Source organism: Chelonoidis abingdonii, chromosome 15 (genome assembly GCF_003597395.2).
Source record: "Chelonoidis abingdonii isolate Lonesome George chromosome 15, CheloAbing_2.0, whole genome shotgun sequence".
NCBI classification, from domain to species: Eukaryota; Metazoa; Chordata; order Testudines; family Testudinidae; genus Chelonoidis; species Chelonoidis abingdonii.
In genome coordinates, this window is record NC_133783.1 from 26846365 (window position 1) to 26860672 (window position 14308).

The 14308-nt window shown below is 42.2% G+C and overlaps 1 protein-coding gene and 1 long non-coding RNA gene across 2 annotated transcripts in view; one reads left to right on the forward strand and one right to left on the reverse strand.

Annotated features, from left to right (window-relative positions):
• Positions 1–6721: 6721 nt before the first annotated feature.
• Positions 6722–14308, forward strand: part of IPMK (inositol polyphosphate multikinase) — a 78265-nt gene continuing 70678 nt past the window's right edge. Inside the window, exon 1 of the mRNA XM_032765862.2 lies at positions 6722–7128. Within this exon, the coding sequence (XP_032621753.1) occupies positions 6891–7128 (238 nt within the window). The 5' untranslated portion in view covers positions 6722–6890. The remainder of the gene's footprint in view (positions 7129–14308) is intronic.
• On the reverse strand, positions 8111–13110 carry LOC142047807 (uncharacterized). The gene is made up of 2 exons (XR_012657069.1): positions 12286–13110; positions 8111–11295 (listed from the first exon to the last, which is right to left on the reverse strand). It is a non-coding gene; the product is annotated as an uncharacterized LOC142047807 (long non-coding RNA).

Here is a 14308-nt window from a genome sequence, read left to right on the forward strand (position 1 = left end):
TGTTAGAAAACTTTTATTGCCATGTTTTGGAGTTCAAGACAATTTAAAAAAAGAAATAAAAGATTAAAAAATTTGAACATATATTTGTAGAAGGGTTTAATTTTGAGGCATTTGGATTCTACACTAGACAAATTATGGCTTAATTCCTTAAACTGGACTAATCAATCAGTGCCATTTGCTGACATTTGCCTTTTAGGCCTAAATCCTGCAAACACTTACACATATGCTTAACTCTACTCCCTTGAGTTAAAGTGGACAACTCACAATACTAAAGTTAAATGTGTATGTTTGTAGGATTGCCTGGGGCCTTACTCAAACACCAAAAGTATCCAAAGAATTTGAAGAGCAGAATAATGTTCTAAAAATGTTTTCTATTGCTCTAATGTTCACGAGTTTTTAAATACAAATTTCAAAATACTGATAGCGGCTATTAAATTACTAGGGAAAAATGGGGATAGAAAATAACACTGGGGAAATCCAGGATTGGCTGTAGAGAACATCCCTTATGAATCTGGCCAGCAAAACTCAGGTATAGTGGAGATAGAAGATAAGATCCTCAAAGGTATTTAGGCAACTAATTCCTATTGATTTCAATGGAGTTAAGTGACTAAATACCTTTTGAGGATCTGTGCCAGAGTTCTCAGTCAGAAAGAGTGTGTTGGGAGCGGGAAAGGAAACCTGTTGTTCTTGCCACAGCTCTGTCAAACAGCATTTGGAGGAGTGTTGGAAGGTTCAGGGGCAAATAATACCCAGCGTTTGTTAGTCAGAAGGAAGGTCCTCTTTGAGACTCTATGCTGATGTGAAAGCACAACAGATAGGGAGAATATGGGATGTTATTAATTATGTAGCAACACAATGGTCCAATGCTTTCCCACACAGAACCTCCAGATTTTCCTTCACTAAAAACCTTAAGGAAGCATGGAGTTAATGCCTCACCTTAACAAAAGATGTTTAAAAATCATTTTGAGAGGGTGAGATGGATAGATAGTATAAAAATACAACATATCTATAATAGTCATACCAGTGTAAAGTATGTATAGTGTACACCCATGTTAGCTTTCTATAGGTCCTTTCTCAATAGTGGATCCTCATGCCTCTGCAGAATACCATTGATTTCAATGATACGTATCAGTTACCAAAGTCTATAGTTTACAGTCATTACCACCTTCTGCTGTGATCTACTCAGATGCCACAAGGTGGGCAGGATTGGACTAAATCACTACTTACATGGAATGACCTTGAAGAAATATTTAGGTTGTGCAGGAAATGGTACTGCAGTCAGTAGGATGCATTCTTTCATTTGAGTCCGTGCTGAACCAATGAATCAGCATTGTGGGGGCATGATGCTGGTGGAGGTGCCGTATTTTTGAGATATAAAACAAATGGCTCTTAACCACTTGTGGACATTAAAGATGCTATGACACTTTTCATAAGAGTGTCATATTTGCAACACCAGTGTCTTGTTCAAAATCCAACTCAGATAATATCCCTATTGCTACTTAGGTAAGTACTTCTTTGCTTCCTATCATAAATTATCATGTAATCTTAGACTTGGTGCTTATTTACGTCACTTGAAAGTGAGAACAAGCATTAACATGGCACTGTTGTAGCATTGCAATGTATTTATGTGCCAGATAAGCTAAACATTTGCATGCCCTTCATTCTTTGACCACCATTCCAGAGGACATGCTTCCATGCTAATGATGGGTCCCAATAAATATTGATCGAAAGCAGTGCAAACTGGCACACATTCATTTTCATCATCTGAGTCAGATGCCACCAACAGAAGGTTGATTTTCTTTTTTGTTGGGTCTGGTTCTGTAGTTTCTGCATCTGAGTGTTGCTCTTTTAAGACTTCTGAAAAGCATGCTCCACACCTCATCCCTCTCAGCTTTTAGAAGGCACTTAAACCTTCTTGTCCAGTGCTGTAGCTATCTTTAGAAATCTCACATTGATGGTACCTTCTTTGTATTTTGTCAAATCTGCAGTGAAAGTGTTCTTAAATTGAACAACAGGTGGTGGGTCATCACCTGAGACTGCTGTAACACGAAATATATGGCAGAATGCAGGTAAAACTACAGAGCAGGAAATAATTCTTCCCCCAGGAGTTCAGTCACAGATTTAATTAATGCATTATTTTTTTTAAACAAGCATCATCAGCATGGAAGCATGTCCTCTGGAATGGTGGCTGAAGTATGAAGGGGCATATGAATGTTTAGCCCAATGGTTCTCAAACTTTTTTCTTCGTGGACTACTTGAAAATTGCTGAGGGTCTTGGCGGGTCACTTAATGATCTTTCCAAATGTTGTTTGTACTGTTAGCTAACTACTGTAAAGTGCTTTGAATAAAAGCGCTATATAAAAAACTAACCTTTTTTGCTCTACAGATAAAAACACACAACTCAAATTTTCATATCAGTAGTCTTACCTTTCTAATGTGATGGATGTGAGCCCTCTCCCCTGCTGCAGGATCCTGAGCTGAGGCTGGGAAGGAGTCGGGGGGGATGTCTCTCTCCAGCAGCTGCAGCCCTGGAGCTGGGGAAAGTTGCCTCTTTCTCTGGCAGCTGCAGCCCTGCACATCCCAAATTCCCCCTTTCCTCTCTTCTCACCCCACTGTTCCCTACCCCCTACTCCCTCTAAGGCCACTACCTTACCTTACATGAGCGTCTTCTCCAGGGTCCAGGCACCTAATTAGTGGAGCCATGCCTGCACAGCTCCACCGATTAGGTGAGTGGCCCTTCATTCTCTTGTGTGCGGCCACCCAGCTGCACACCTTAGAGAGAACTATCCGCAGACCACCTGAATGGAGCTCATGGACCATTAGTGTCCACGGACTACAGTTGGAGAATTTCTGGTTTAGGCTACCTGGCATGTAAATATTTTGCAATGCTGGCTACAAAAGTGCCCTGCAAACACCTGTTCTCACTTTCAGGTGACAATGTAAATAAGAAGTGGGCAGCATTATCTCCTGTAAACGTAAATAAACCTGTTTGTCTTAGCTATTGGCTGAATAAGAAGTAGGAATGAGTGGACCTATAGGCTCTACAGTTTTACATTGTTTTGTTTTTGAGTGCAGTTATTTAACAACAACAAAAATATCTACATTTGTAAGTTGCAATTCCATGATAAAGAGATTGCACTACAGTACTTGCATGAGGTGAATTGAAAAATACTATGTATTTTGTTTCTTTTTTACAGTGCAAATATTTGTAATGAAAATAATAATCTAAAGTGAGACCTGTACACTTTGTATTGTTGTAATTGAAATCAATATATTTGAAAATATAGAAAATATCCAAAAATATTTATAGTACATTTCAATTGGTATTCTATTATTTTTTAACGGTGCAATTATTTTGTTTAAATCAGGTTAATTAGTTTTGAGTTAACTGCGATTAATTGACAGCCTTAGATCCTAGTCTTAAAATTCCTTATCAGCATCACTCTGGAAAAAATCTAGATGGCTTTATTGTGCTTGGAGAAAGGGAGCAGTTCACTTCTCACAACTATCCTGCTGCCCAAAATCTTGAAGTTGAGCAAAGGAGATTGAGTGGATGCACAGTGGGAAGGGATGAACCTTTTCAGGGGAGATGAGCAGTCTTTTCAGTCTAGGATTGGTCCTGCTGAACTTCTATTGCTATACTCTCTATACTAACAAACTAGGAATCAAAAAAAGACCTTAATCAAGGTTCAAACTGAGCTGCTATATACCATTACTTTTCACTGGAATAAGGTACTGTCACTGTGCCCTAGTAGGTATTGTATCCCTTGCAATAACTCCCTGTCTCTTGCACTGTTCGGATTCCCCTGGGCAGTGGGCTTTCTGCCTTTTCTACTCTTACTGAACCAATGCATCAGCATGATGTTAGGTGGCATATTTTTCTCTAGGAGGTGCTAATTGTCATGTGAGACATAGTATAGCTGACTTGATTACTTATCTAATTACAACCAGGTAAGCTGCTGTGCCAAAGTGCAGATCCGGTGGTTGCAATTGCAGGAGTGAATAAATGTCACAGAAGAAGAGAAATGGGGAAAAGAAACTGCAGTAATTACAGCATGACATGAAGAGCTGATACTTGCCCTGGGGTAGGAGAGAAGAAAGTGAGGGTCTACACACTGAGCCATCATAGTGATGTAGTGGCAGTCTTTCCCTTGAAGACATGGCCTTAGTCAGTCTACATGTAGAAACAATAGATAGCAGACTTTGTCTACCATAAGGAATTTTAGAGAGAAGAAAAATCCCATCAGTGTGCTACTGTTGAATATAGCTGGCACCCTGAGTCTGGTTTTACAATACTCAATTCAATCTAGAGGAGCACGTTTACTTAAATTTGTATTAGAAACAGGTCTGCCCCCTGTCCACAAGAGCTTTGTTTACCACTAGGCTCCTCTGGAAGCCAATGGTAGCACTGGTGGTGTCTTCTCCCTTCCCCACCTAAAACTGCCTAGTTTGGAGGAAACCTGAAAGCTCTTGTGACAGCTCTAAGCTCTAATCCTGCCCACGCTCTGTGGGAGCTTGAGGGCATCATCAAGAGTGTGGATCAAGGGGATCCAGTGGATATAGTTAGATTTTCAGAAAGCCTTTGACAAGGTCCCTCACCAAAGGCTCTTATGCAGAGTAAGCTGCCATGGGATAAGGGGGAAGGTGCTCTCATGGACTGGTAACTGGTTAAAAGATAGAAAACAAAGGATAGGTCTAAATGGTCAGTTTTCAGAATGGAGAGAGGTAAATAGTGGTGTGCCTCAGGGGCCTGTTCTGGGACCAGTCCTATTCAACATATTCATAAATGATCTAGAAAAAGGGGTAAACAGTGAGGTGGCAAAATTTGCAGATGCTACAAAACTACTAAAGATAGTTAAGACCCACGCAGACCATGAAGAGCTACAGAAGGATCTCTCCAAACAGGGTAACAAAAAGGCAGATGAAATTTAATGTTGAATTAGAAAGCATAATCCCAACTATACCTATAAAATGATGGGGTCTAAATTAGCTGTTGCCACTCGAGGAAGAGATCTTGGAGTTACTGTGGATAGTTCTCTGAAAACATCCACCCAATATTGAGGGGGAGGAGTAGCTCAGCAGTTTGAGCACTAGCCTGCTAAACCCAGGGTTGGGAGTTCAATCCTTGAGGGGGCCATTTGAGGATTGGTCTTGCTTTGAGCAGGGGGTTGGACTAGATGATCTCCTGAGATCCCTTCCAATCATAATAATCTATGATATGCATCAGTAGTCAAAAAAGCAAACAGAAGGCTGGGAATAATTAAGAAAGGGATAGATAATAAGACAGAAAATATCATGTTGCCTCTATATAAATCCTTAGTATGCCCACATATTGAATACTGCATGCAAATGTGGTTGCTCCAACTCAAAAACAATGAATTGGAAAAGGTTCAGAAAAAGGCAACAAAAATGATTAGGGGTAGGGAATGGAGAGATTAATAAGGCTGGGACTTTTCAGCTTGGAAAAGAGACAAATAGGGGGAGATATGATTGAGGTCTATAAAATGGGGGTAGAGAAAGTAGATAAAGTGTTGTTTATTACTTCTCATAACACAAGAACTAGGGATCACCAAATGACATTAATAAGCAGCAGATTTAAAACAAAGTATTTCTTCACACAACATATAGACAGTCTGTGGAACTCTTTGCCAGAGATTACTGTGAAGGTCAAAAAGAACTAGATAAATGCATGGAAGATAGGTCCATCAATGGCTATTAGCCAGGATGAGTACGAATAGTGTCCCTAGCCTCTGTTTGCCAAAAGCTGGGAATGAGCGATGGGATGGATCTCTTGATGATTACCTGGTCTGGTCATGCCCTCTGGGGAACCAGGCAGTGGCCACTGTCAGAAGACAGGATACTGGGCTAGATCAGGACCAGCACTAGTATTTTTAGCACCCTAGGCACACAGCCATTTCATCGCCCTGCACGCTGCTCCCGCAGCTCTGGTGGACCTGCTGCAGTCATGCCTGCAGAGGGTCTGCTGGTCCCTGGTTCTGGTGGAGCTGCCACAAGCGTGCCTGTGGGAGGTCCACCGGAGCCATGGGAGCAGCGGACCACCCACAGGAATGCCTGTGGCAGCTCCACTGGAGCCATGTGACCAGGGGACCCTCTGCAGGTTCAACTGTGGCAGTTCTACCAGAGCCGCCTGCCACCCAATAATCCTGGTACCCAAGGCAAATGCCTAGGCCGCCTAAATGGAAGCACCAGCCCTGGGCTAGATGGACCTTTGGCCTGACCCAGTACGGCCGTTCTTATGCTTAAGTTTGGGAGCACAAGCCCCTCGGTCATAAAGCTCAGCTCAGGCCTGTTTCTAGGATGCCACCCCTGCAGCCGTCGCCTTGGCGGGGGTGGGGGGGCGGTTTTCTCTGAAATCCGGAAAGCTCCAACGGCTTTTGCAGAAGGTGGGTGCTGGGTAACACCTGGCTCGGAGCGAGCAACTCCACTGCAGGAACCGGGTCCGTCCAGCCTACAAGCCGCAAGGGAGCTGGCCCCCTCCAAGAGAAGGAACCGGCAGAAAATGCCCCTCTTGGAAAAGGGCTGCAGGAGGTTGCGTTTTGTCCGTAGGGTGCAACGCGTGGGTCCCCTACAGCCTCGCGACAGGCCACGCGAAATAACGACAGGCTCCGCCGCCGATCCCTGCCTCAGAGCTTGCACGCAGGGGGCCGGACCAGCCCCGAGCGGGGCCGCTGGAGGAGGAGGAGCCGGGCCGGAGCAGGGAAGTATCGCGGTGCTGCCGCCGCCAGTCGCTCTCTGAGCGCGGAGGGAGGGAGCTGGGCTCCCGAGCGGGGCGATGGGTTCGCGAGCCCGCCCCACTCCTGCCTGGGCAGTCGGTAGCTGCTGAAGCCCGCAGGGCGCAGACCCGGAGCCCAAGCTCTGCCCCCCGGGACATGGCAACCGAGCCCCCGCGCCGAGCGCCGCCTCCGCCTCCACCTCCGCCTGCGGGGCGCCCGGAGAGCGGGCAGCGCCGCGCTGGAGACGGGGAGGAGGCCGAGCCGCTGCGGGGCTCCGCGCTCGAAGCGTCCAGCCCCTCAGTCGCGGTAGGCGGGGGCAGGCAGGGGTTGCTGAACGGCTGCGTCCCGCTCTCCCACCAAGTGGCCGGGCACATGTACGGCAAGGATAAAGGGGGTGAGTGCGGCCGAGGGCAGCGAGCAGGGCGTGGAGCCCTCCCCTGCCTAGTCGAGGAGCTGCTTCTAGGGTGAGGGGGGACACACCGGGCCCCGACTGGCTTCCTTCTCCTGGGAAGTGGGGCGGGGGGTCTGGTTTTCTCTCCTACGCCATCCCCTGGTGTGTTTTGAACCTGGGTCCGGTGCCCGTTACGTTTAATTCTCCTTTTAATTTCCTTTGGGAGTGGATGTGCTGTTCTTTGCTTTGCTATGATCTGAGCCTCTCCTGTGTGGTGTCTCTGTGTTCCCCTTTTGCCTGCTGGGGTGTGTGAACCCTATGTGGGGTATAGATCTGTTTCTTAGCCATATATAGGGCTTCCTACTAAGGAAGAAGTTGTGTGAAAGGGATAAAACCTGCATTACCACCCAAGGGGCCAACAAATGTCAGTTTCTCAGTAGAGATTGTTTTTAACTAGAGGCTGTACAAAATTACAGGAGCGATTGCATTGAGATTCTCTAGAGCGAAGGGCTTGAGTATTGGAGATTGTTTCACTGGGAGGCTGAGTAATAAGGAAAACATCAGAGTGAGGTGTAGCTGAACATAATGATGGTATTCATTATGAATGACTGAAGAGAGGTTTTGTTACCATGCAAAAAGTTTCTTTGTCGTTTGGAAAAATCTGTTGGAGGGGGAGGAGGAGAAGAAGCACCCATACTCTGAGTAAAAGAGGAAATTGTCAAATCTCAACAACCAAGGTTTTAATCACATTCATCACCCTACTTTAAACAAGTGTCTTTAAACAAGTCACCCTTTTGGTGATATGTTGGGAAAAGTTCTGGGTTAGGCAATACAACTGAGGTAATATTAACAGACCCAGCTCAGTAGGTACAAAAGGGTCTATGGGAAATGTACATGATTATATAAATGGAAATACAACTGACAAGTGACTGCAGAGCCTTCCAGATATTAATTCTTTTAGCTGTTAACTGAGAGGAAATGCCCATTTTCTTTTCTTTCTTTTTTTTTTTTTTTTTGGGCTGGATGTGCATTTTAATGGATCCCTAATGTTCTGATATCCTCTTTTTAATTGTCCTCCTCCTCCTGGTTTCTGAGATACTTTTGGTGAATACTTTCCTCCCACAGTATGTGTAGTACTGCAGCACTGAAGTTTTAGGTTGCTGGTTAGAAAAATATTAACTGATTTTTTTTTTTTGGTTCAACTAACTGTCTCATAAACTAAATATTAATCTGTTCAGGGAAATTGCTAGTTCAACTGAAGATGTTTTGACTGTCCACTTAAAGTAGGTTTAATTTAAATAAAATCTGTTCCTCTGCATTGAGCCTCTCTGTAATACAGTTAAATACCTTGTCCGACATAGAAAGGTGGATTTTTGCAGGGTCCCTCCCCCAAAATATGCAAGCATATAAAAACAGTAGCTATTAGAGAGAAATTTGATAACTATTAAAAAGTTTTTTTTCTCATATTTACATATAGAAGCAGCCTACAAATTTGTTTGATAAATAAACATACATCTGGACCACAGATCTTACCCATTAGAAATACTAATACAGACAGTCCCTGTCTAAGAACTTAACCATGGTCTTTCTAAATAACAACATTGCATAAGCAACTGCAATATTATGTGATATGGTTCTTCTCCAGTTTAAAATACTCATAATTCCTTCTTGTCCTCTGAATACCTGTCCTTCCTCTTTCAGAGGAAACCGTTCCCCAAAAAGAGAGTTAGCTCAAGTTCACAAAAGTATTGAGGAGCCTAGCTTTTATTAGTGTCAAGTATTAATAATGTCATCCTTGTAAAGAACACAGAAAATATTTTATAACTATTTCTGATGTGTATGTTTGAAGAGAAAATTAGGGGCATGGTCTTTTTTTATTGAACACTTTCTGTATGATAGATGGGAGTAGTTGGCAAGTCTTATCTGCTAGTGAGCACAAAGTTATGAACAAACTATAATGGCATTATGACTCTAAATATAAAATTTAATTTATATATTAATTTTGCAGCTTCTCAGCATAAGTCTGTCTTTTCCGTGGATGCAGTGGGCATTATATTGACCTTGTGAGTCTATCTGAAATTGTCCCTACTAAAAATCTTTTGTATGGTAAGAAAAAGTATGTTTGTTTTCCGTAACATCTGGCAATAAACATCTGTCATTTCTGTTTGAGTGTAAGGGGATGAGTGATTGCTTAATATCAGAGGGAACATATTAGTGATCTGCCAGTCAGGATGAAAATATAGTCCTCAAGCTCCTTGTTGGAGTCCAGGGAGATTGTAGTTTGAAGAATGTTTGTAGATATCTGTTTGTCTTCCTTATTCATGGCAGTTTGATGGGACTAATCTGTTGACAAGTTTGAAAGTTGGAAAAGAATTTGTCACCCTATTTCCAGCAGTGATAGTGGGCCATGTTCTTGGCCCATCTTTGTAAAGTACTTTGAGATTCTTTCAAAGGATCATGTCTTTGTTTTTCTACTTAAGAAATAAGCAAATGGGGTGTCTTCAAAATAAATGTTCAGGCTATTTATGTGAAAAACTGGTTTAGTTATAATCCCATCAAGGGTCTGTATTGGATGTAAAGCGAGAATATTTGTGCAGTAACCAAATAAAGTAACTTTTTTTTCTTGTTTTGGTCATCCGAGAAAGCATAAAGGTGCACACACAGAGAGAAAGTTCCATTGTGTTTTCTATTGGTGGAAGTCAGCTTTTTCACTGCCAAGCTGCTTTACTAATTGTTCATAAATGCATTGAGCTGTAGATCTTTATTGTGCACGAAACTAAACTAAACTAAACCAAACCAAACCAAAACCACTAAGACGTTTCCCTCTGGTGTTATGTGGACCGGTGAGCTGCTAGGTCACTCCAATCCTTGACTTGGGGAGCCAACCTTACCCTGCTCTGCTGTGAGAACCCCCACTCCTGGGCTATTAACACACGGCCTCTGGCATGTAAGCTGCTCCTTGGATTGTGCAAGCGAATGACACTAGCCAATATTTCCGGTCCCAGACATAACCCTAAGAACCTCTGCCTTGCAGTGTCCAGTTATGCCCGCTGGACACTGCAAGCTTATATGAGTTTGTCAATTTAACAAAGAAATTGATATGTACCAGGCTTGTTATCCCAAGGGGAGTCTTGGACATGCTTCAAACCAAACGCACTGCTTCAGGTATAATAAAAAAACAGATTTATTAACTATAAAGATAAATTTTAAGTCATTAGAAGTCAGAGCATAACAAGTCAGATTTGGTCACATGAAATAAAAGCAAAACACATTCTAAACTGATCTTAACACTTTCACTGCCCTTATAAACTTAGATGCTTCTCACCACAGGTTGGCTGGTTGCTCTTCAGCCAGGCTCTCCCCTTTGATCAGTGCTTCAGTCACTTGGTGTAGTGTCTGTAGATGTAGTTGGAAGAGAGTGGAAAAGCATAGCAAAGTCTCTCTGTTTTATCATGTTCTTTCTTCCCTCTGGGCTTTGCCCCCCCCCGCCCCCCAGCAGAGTCAGGTGAGCATTACCTCATCGCCGCCACAAACTGACCAAAGGAAGGGGGGTGACTCACTTGAGAGTCCAACAGATCCTTTGTTGTTGCCTAGGCCAGTGTCTTTGTTCCTGTGAGGCTGGACTGGGTTTGTCCTATACATGCCCTGATGAAGTATGAACTGCCTCTTTGCTTCTGGAGAGTTTTTGCCTGGGCTTGCTTTAAGCCATGAGGACAAATTTTCAGCCTCATAACAGTATACATGAAATGACAACCTATGACATTACTATAACAACGATTACTATAACATTACCATAACAACAATGCTCAGTACATCATGAGCCTTCCAAAGACACCCTACATGACAAACTTAGCATTAAGATATCACACAGTCCTATAAGGATGAACATGGGGGTGCTGAGTGTTTCCCCTGAGGTACAGAATGTCCCACCCACATACTCCCAAACTACATTAATATGATTCTCAATTAGTGTTGTTGGTTTTAGTTTTAGGTGGGTGGGAAGAAAGAATCTTGTCCTTGTGAAAAGTGCAAGCTCTGGAAACTACCTAGACCTCGCTTTACCATTCGTTAGTAGGTTTTAACACTTGGAGTGTTCTATATAGTTAAGAACGATTGTACTAAGTTCTTCAACTAATAAACTTTATCATAATCCAAAGTGTCACATATCAGCTTGTCATAAGTAGATAGGTAAGGGTTAATTTTCTTTTACCTGTAAAGGGCGAACAAAGGGGGAACCAAACACCTGACCAGAGGACCAGTCAGAGACCTGGATTTTTTTTTTAAAGTCTGGGAGGAAACTGGAAACTCGGGGGGTCTTTTTGTTTTCCTCGGCTGTGAGTAAACAAGCTTTTCTTCTAACTCCATCTTCTTTCAAATAATCTATTATCAAGTGTGAGTACAAAGGAAACAAAGTAATAGGCTGTGATGTGCTTTGATTTGTATTTACATGGGTGTTGATTTGCTGGACTGGTTTAATTGGGCTATCTTTTAAATCAGGCTGTTTATTCCTATTTTCTTATAAGCCATATCCTTGTATTGAGTTTCTTAATGCAGGGTGTAGTATATGTAAGTTCTTTCTTTTTTTTTTTTATAAAGTTTTCTTTTTAAAACTTGTGGGAGTTTCTCTTCCTATTGAGGCGAAGGGGAGAGAAATTTCTGTGCCCAGAGCTCTGTTACATCTGTGACAGGCTAGGGGGGGGAGGGAAAAGCCCATGCTCTGTGGGTTACTTTCCTATGTCCAGGGCGGGAAAAAGTTACGGGGAAAGAAAGAGAGAGAGAGTCAAGCTCGTCCTGGTGCTTAAGGCTTATCTCCTTGGAGAGACGGAGACAAGTTTCTTGGTATTGTGATGTAAAGAGATTGCATCAATTCCCTCAGGTTGCTCAGAGCGAAACAACGGAGAGAGAGGGAGAAGGGAGGGGAGATCATTCCTTTGCCGGTAGACTCATACTTCTGAGTCTTGGGGGTCCTCCTAGGGAAAGTTGGGGAGGCCAGAGGGGGGTCCCCCCAAGGAATTTGGGGAACCCAGGCTTATAGTAGCCTCAATATTATCTGGTGGCAGCGAAATAAGATCCAAGCTGGGTATAAGCTTGGGGAGGTTCACAGTAAGCACCCAGATTTTGTATGCTAAGGTCCAGATCTGGGACAGACGTTTACCACACAGCTGTTTAAAAAAACAAACAAAACCCCAAAGCAAACCAGCCAAAGACTTGTATAACAGTTTGTCCTCAAAGTTCAATATTCATCACATTTCATTTTGTTAATTCAGTATTGGATGGGTTTTATTTTGAGAAGTATTTGCCTGGCCTTATATGTTGTCTAACCTTGATGATGCAATGGCAGAATGTGAGCTTTAGGTTAACCGAAGTTCTGTATGTGGCCTTTAACACTGAGATCGTTAATAATTCACACATTTTTCTGTAGAGTACCATGTGCACCTGAAAGTGTGCTTTCCACCATGTCTGCAGGCAAATATATGTAAAAAAGCGCTGTTTCTCAAAGATTTTATGTTGGTCCTAGTGAGTTATGAGGCCCATATTCACTTCGTGTCTGAGAGTTCATAATTGTGGAATGTGTTCAAAACCCAGTCTTAGCAAACAGCTTGATTTCAGTTTTAAATTTATACCACTTAAAAAAAGCCTGTTACTAATGATGCAGCCAACGTATAGACTGTGAACTAACTTTTGACTGAATGCCCTTGTAGCTGTGTCTTTAGAGAGAGGGGCACATAATTCATATGCCCATATCTAAATAAAAGACAGAAATTAAGGACTCTAGAAAACTATATTCAGCTCTTAGCACACATTTTAAACTATTGTTAGTTGCCTGCCAAGACTTCTTTACTTACTTACAAAATCAACCACTACCTGATACATTGCATAGGCCACATAAGTAACTCCATTCCCTATGTAGTTGTTTGTGTAAATGGAAATGACAGGAAAATATAAAACCAGGCTTATTTAAAAAAAGAAGAAGAAAGAAAAAAAGCAACCATTTCCAAGACTGTCCAAAGAAACCCAGTCGAATGCAACTCTTCCCAGAAAATCACCAATTTTAGTAGCCATAAGAATTCTACCATGCCCTGACATGTCAGGGGCCACCCAGCTTTGTTTGTTTACCGTGTCTCATAAACTTTGAAAGGCTAAACATCAAAGTCAGGACTTATTCTAGGTACACTTTTTTTTAAACCAACAGCATATTGATATGTCTGGTAACTGCCACTCTGTATTTTCTCATGTTTTGTGTAGAAGAATTTAGCTGAAAAGTTAGGAATGAATAAATCCTAGAAAGAAGCTTGTCACCCCAAAGTGGAATTTTTCTTTTTGATCAGAATTACAGTCTTCAGTTTCTGTTCTCCATTAACAAAAATTTAGTAGTGGAGGGGTAGAAATCTCTTTAAAGGCAAAATGTTGTCCTACCCTGATGTTGTGATGAGGACAGTTTAATGCTGGCGGTGCAAGCTCTTGGTGAGCTGCAGTCAGTTTGAATCTCTCCCTTTTTTTCCCATCTTCTGCCCAACTCATATCTCTTGACTGTGTGCCAAAACAATTAAAGTAAATGTAAGCTGAGAGATTCAGTTAATTTCTTACACTGTTACTTTGCAACATTGCTATCAGCTAAGCCATAAGGCTGATCTTAGCAAAATAACGCATATGCAGGAAAAAGTGACACAGCCTTTTAAAACCTACCTTACCTATTAAATTTTGTTGTTATGGGCATTTGTTGGGTACTGTTATAGTTAAGTTAAATAGCATGGAAACTTTTTCAAGCATAACCTCTCTCCTCCATTTGTGTGTGCATAACTTGCTGAAACCTGAACATACTCTCCACTAAAGAAAATAGAATTATTTTTGTCTGGCTTAACTCTCAGCAGAAATTGACTAGTTTTGAAAAATAACATACCAATTGGCCTATAAAAAGGAGAGTAGCTTTGTTCTTACGCTATTCTATTCTATATAGGTTTTTACACCATGCTGTTCACCATTCTATCTGAGTGTGGTGTTCTTTCTCTCATCCTCTGCTCAGAGGGAGAAGTGAGTGGATGTTATGTTTTGCTAGCTGTTTTTTTAGATATACCTCTTGCTATGTTCATGTTAGAGAAGCGAGGTCAAAGAAATGCACCTTGACCTTAGAATGGAAAGAGGTGAGGTTTGTGGTAGTTCTTAGTTCCTGGGGGAGTTCAGG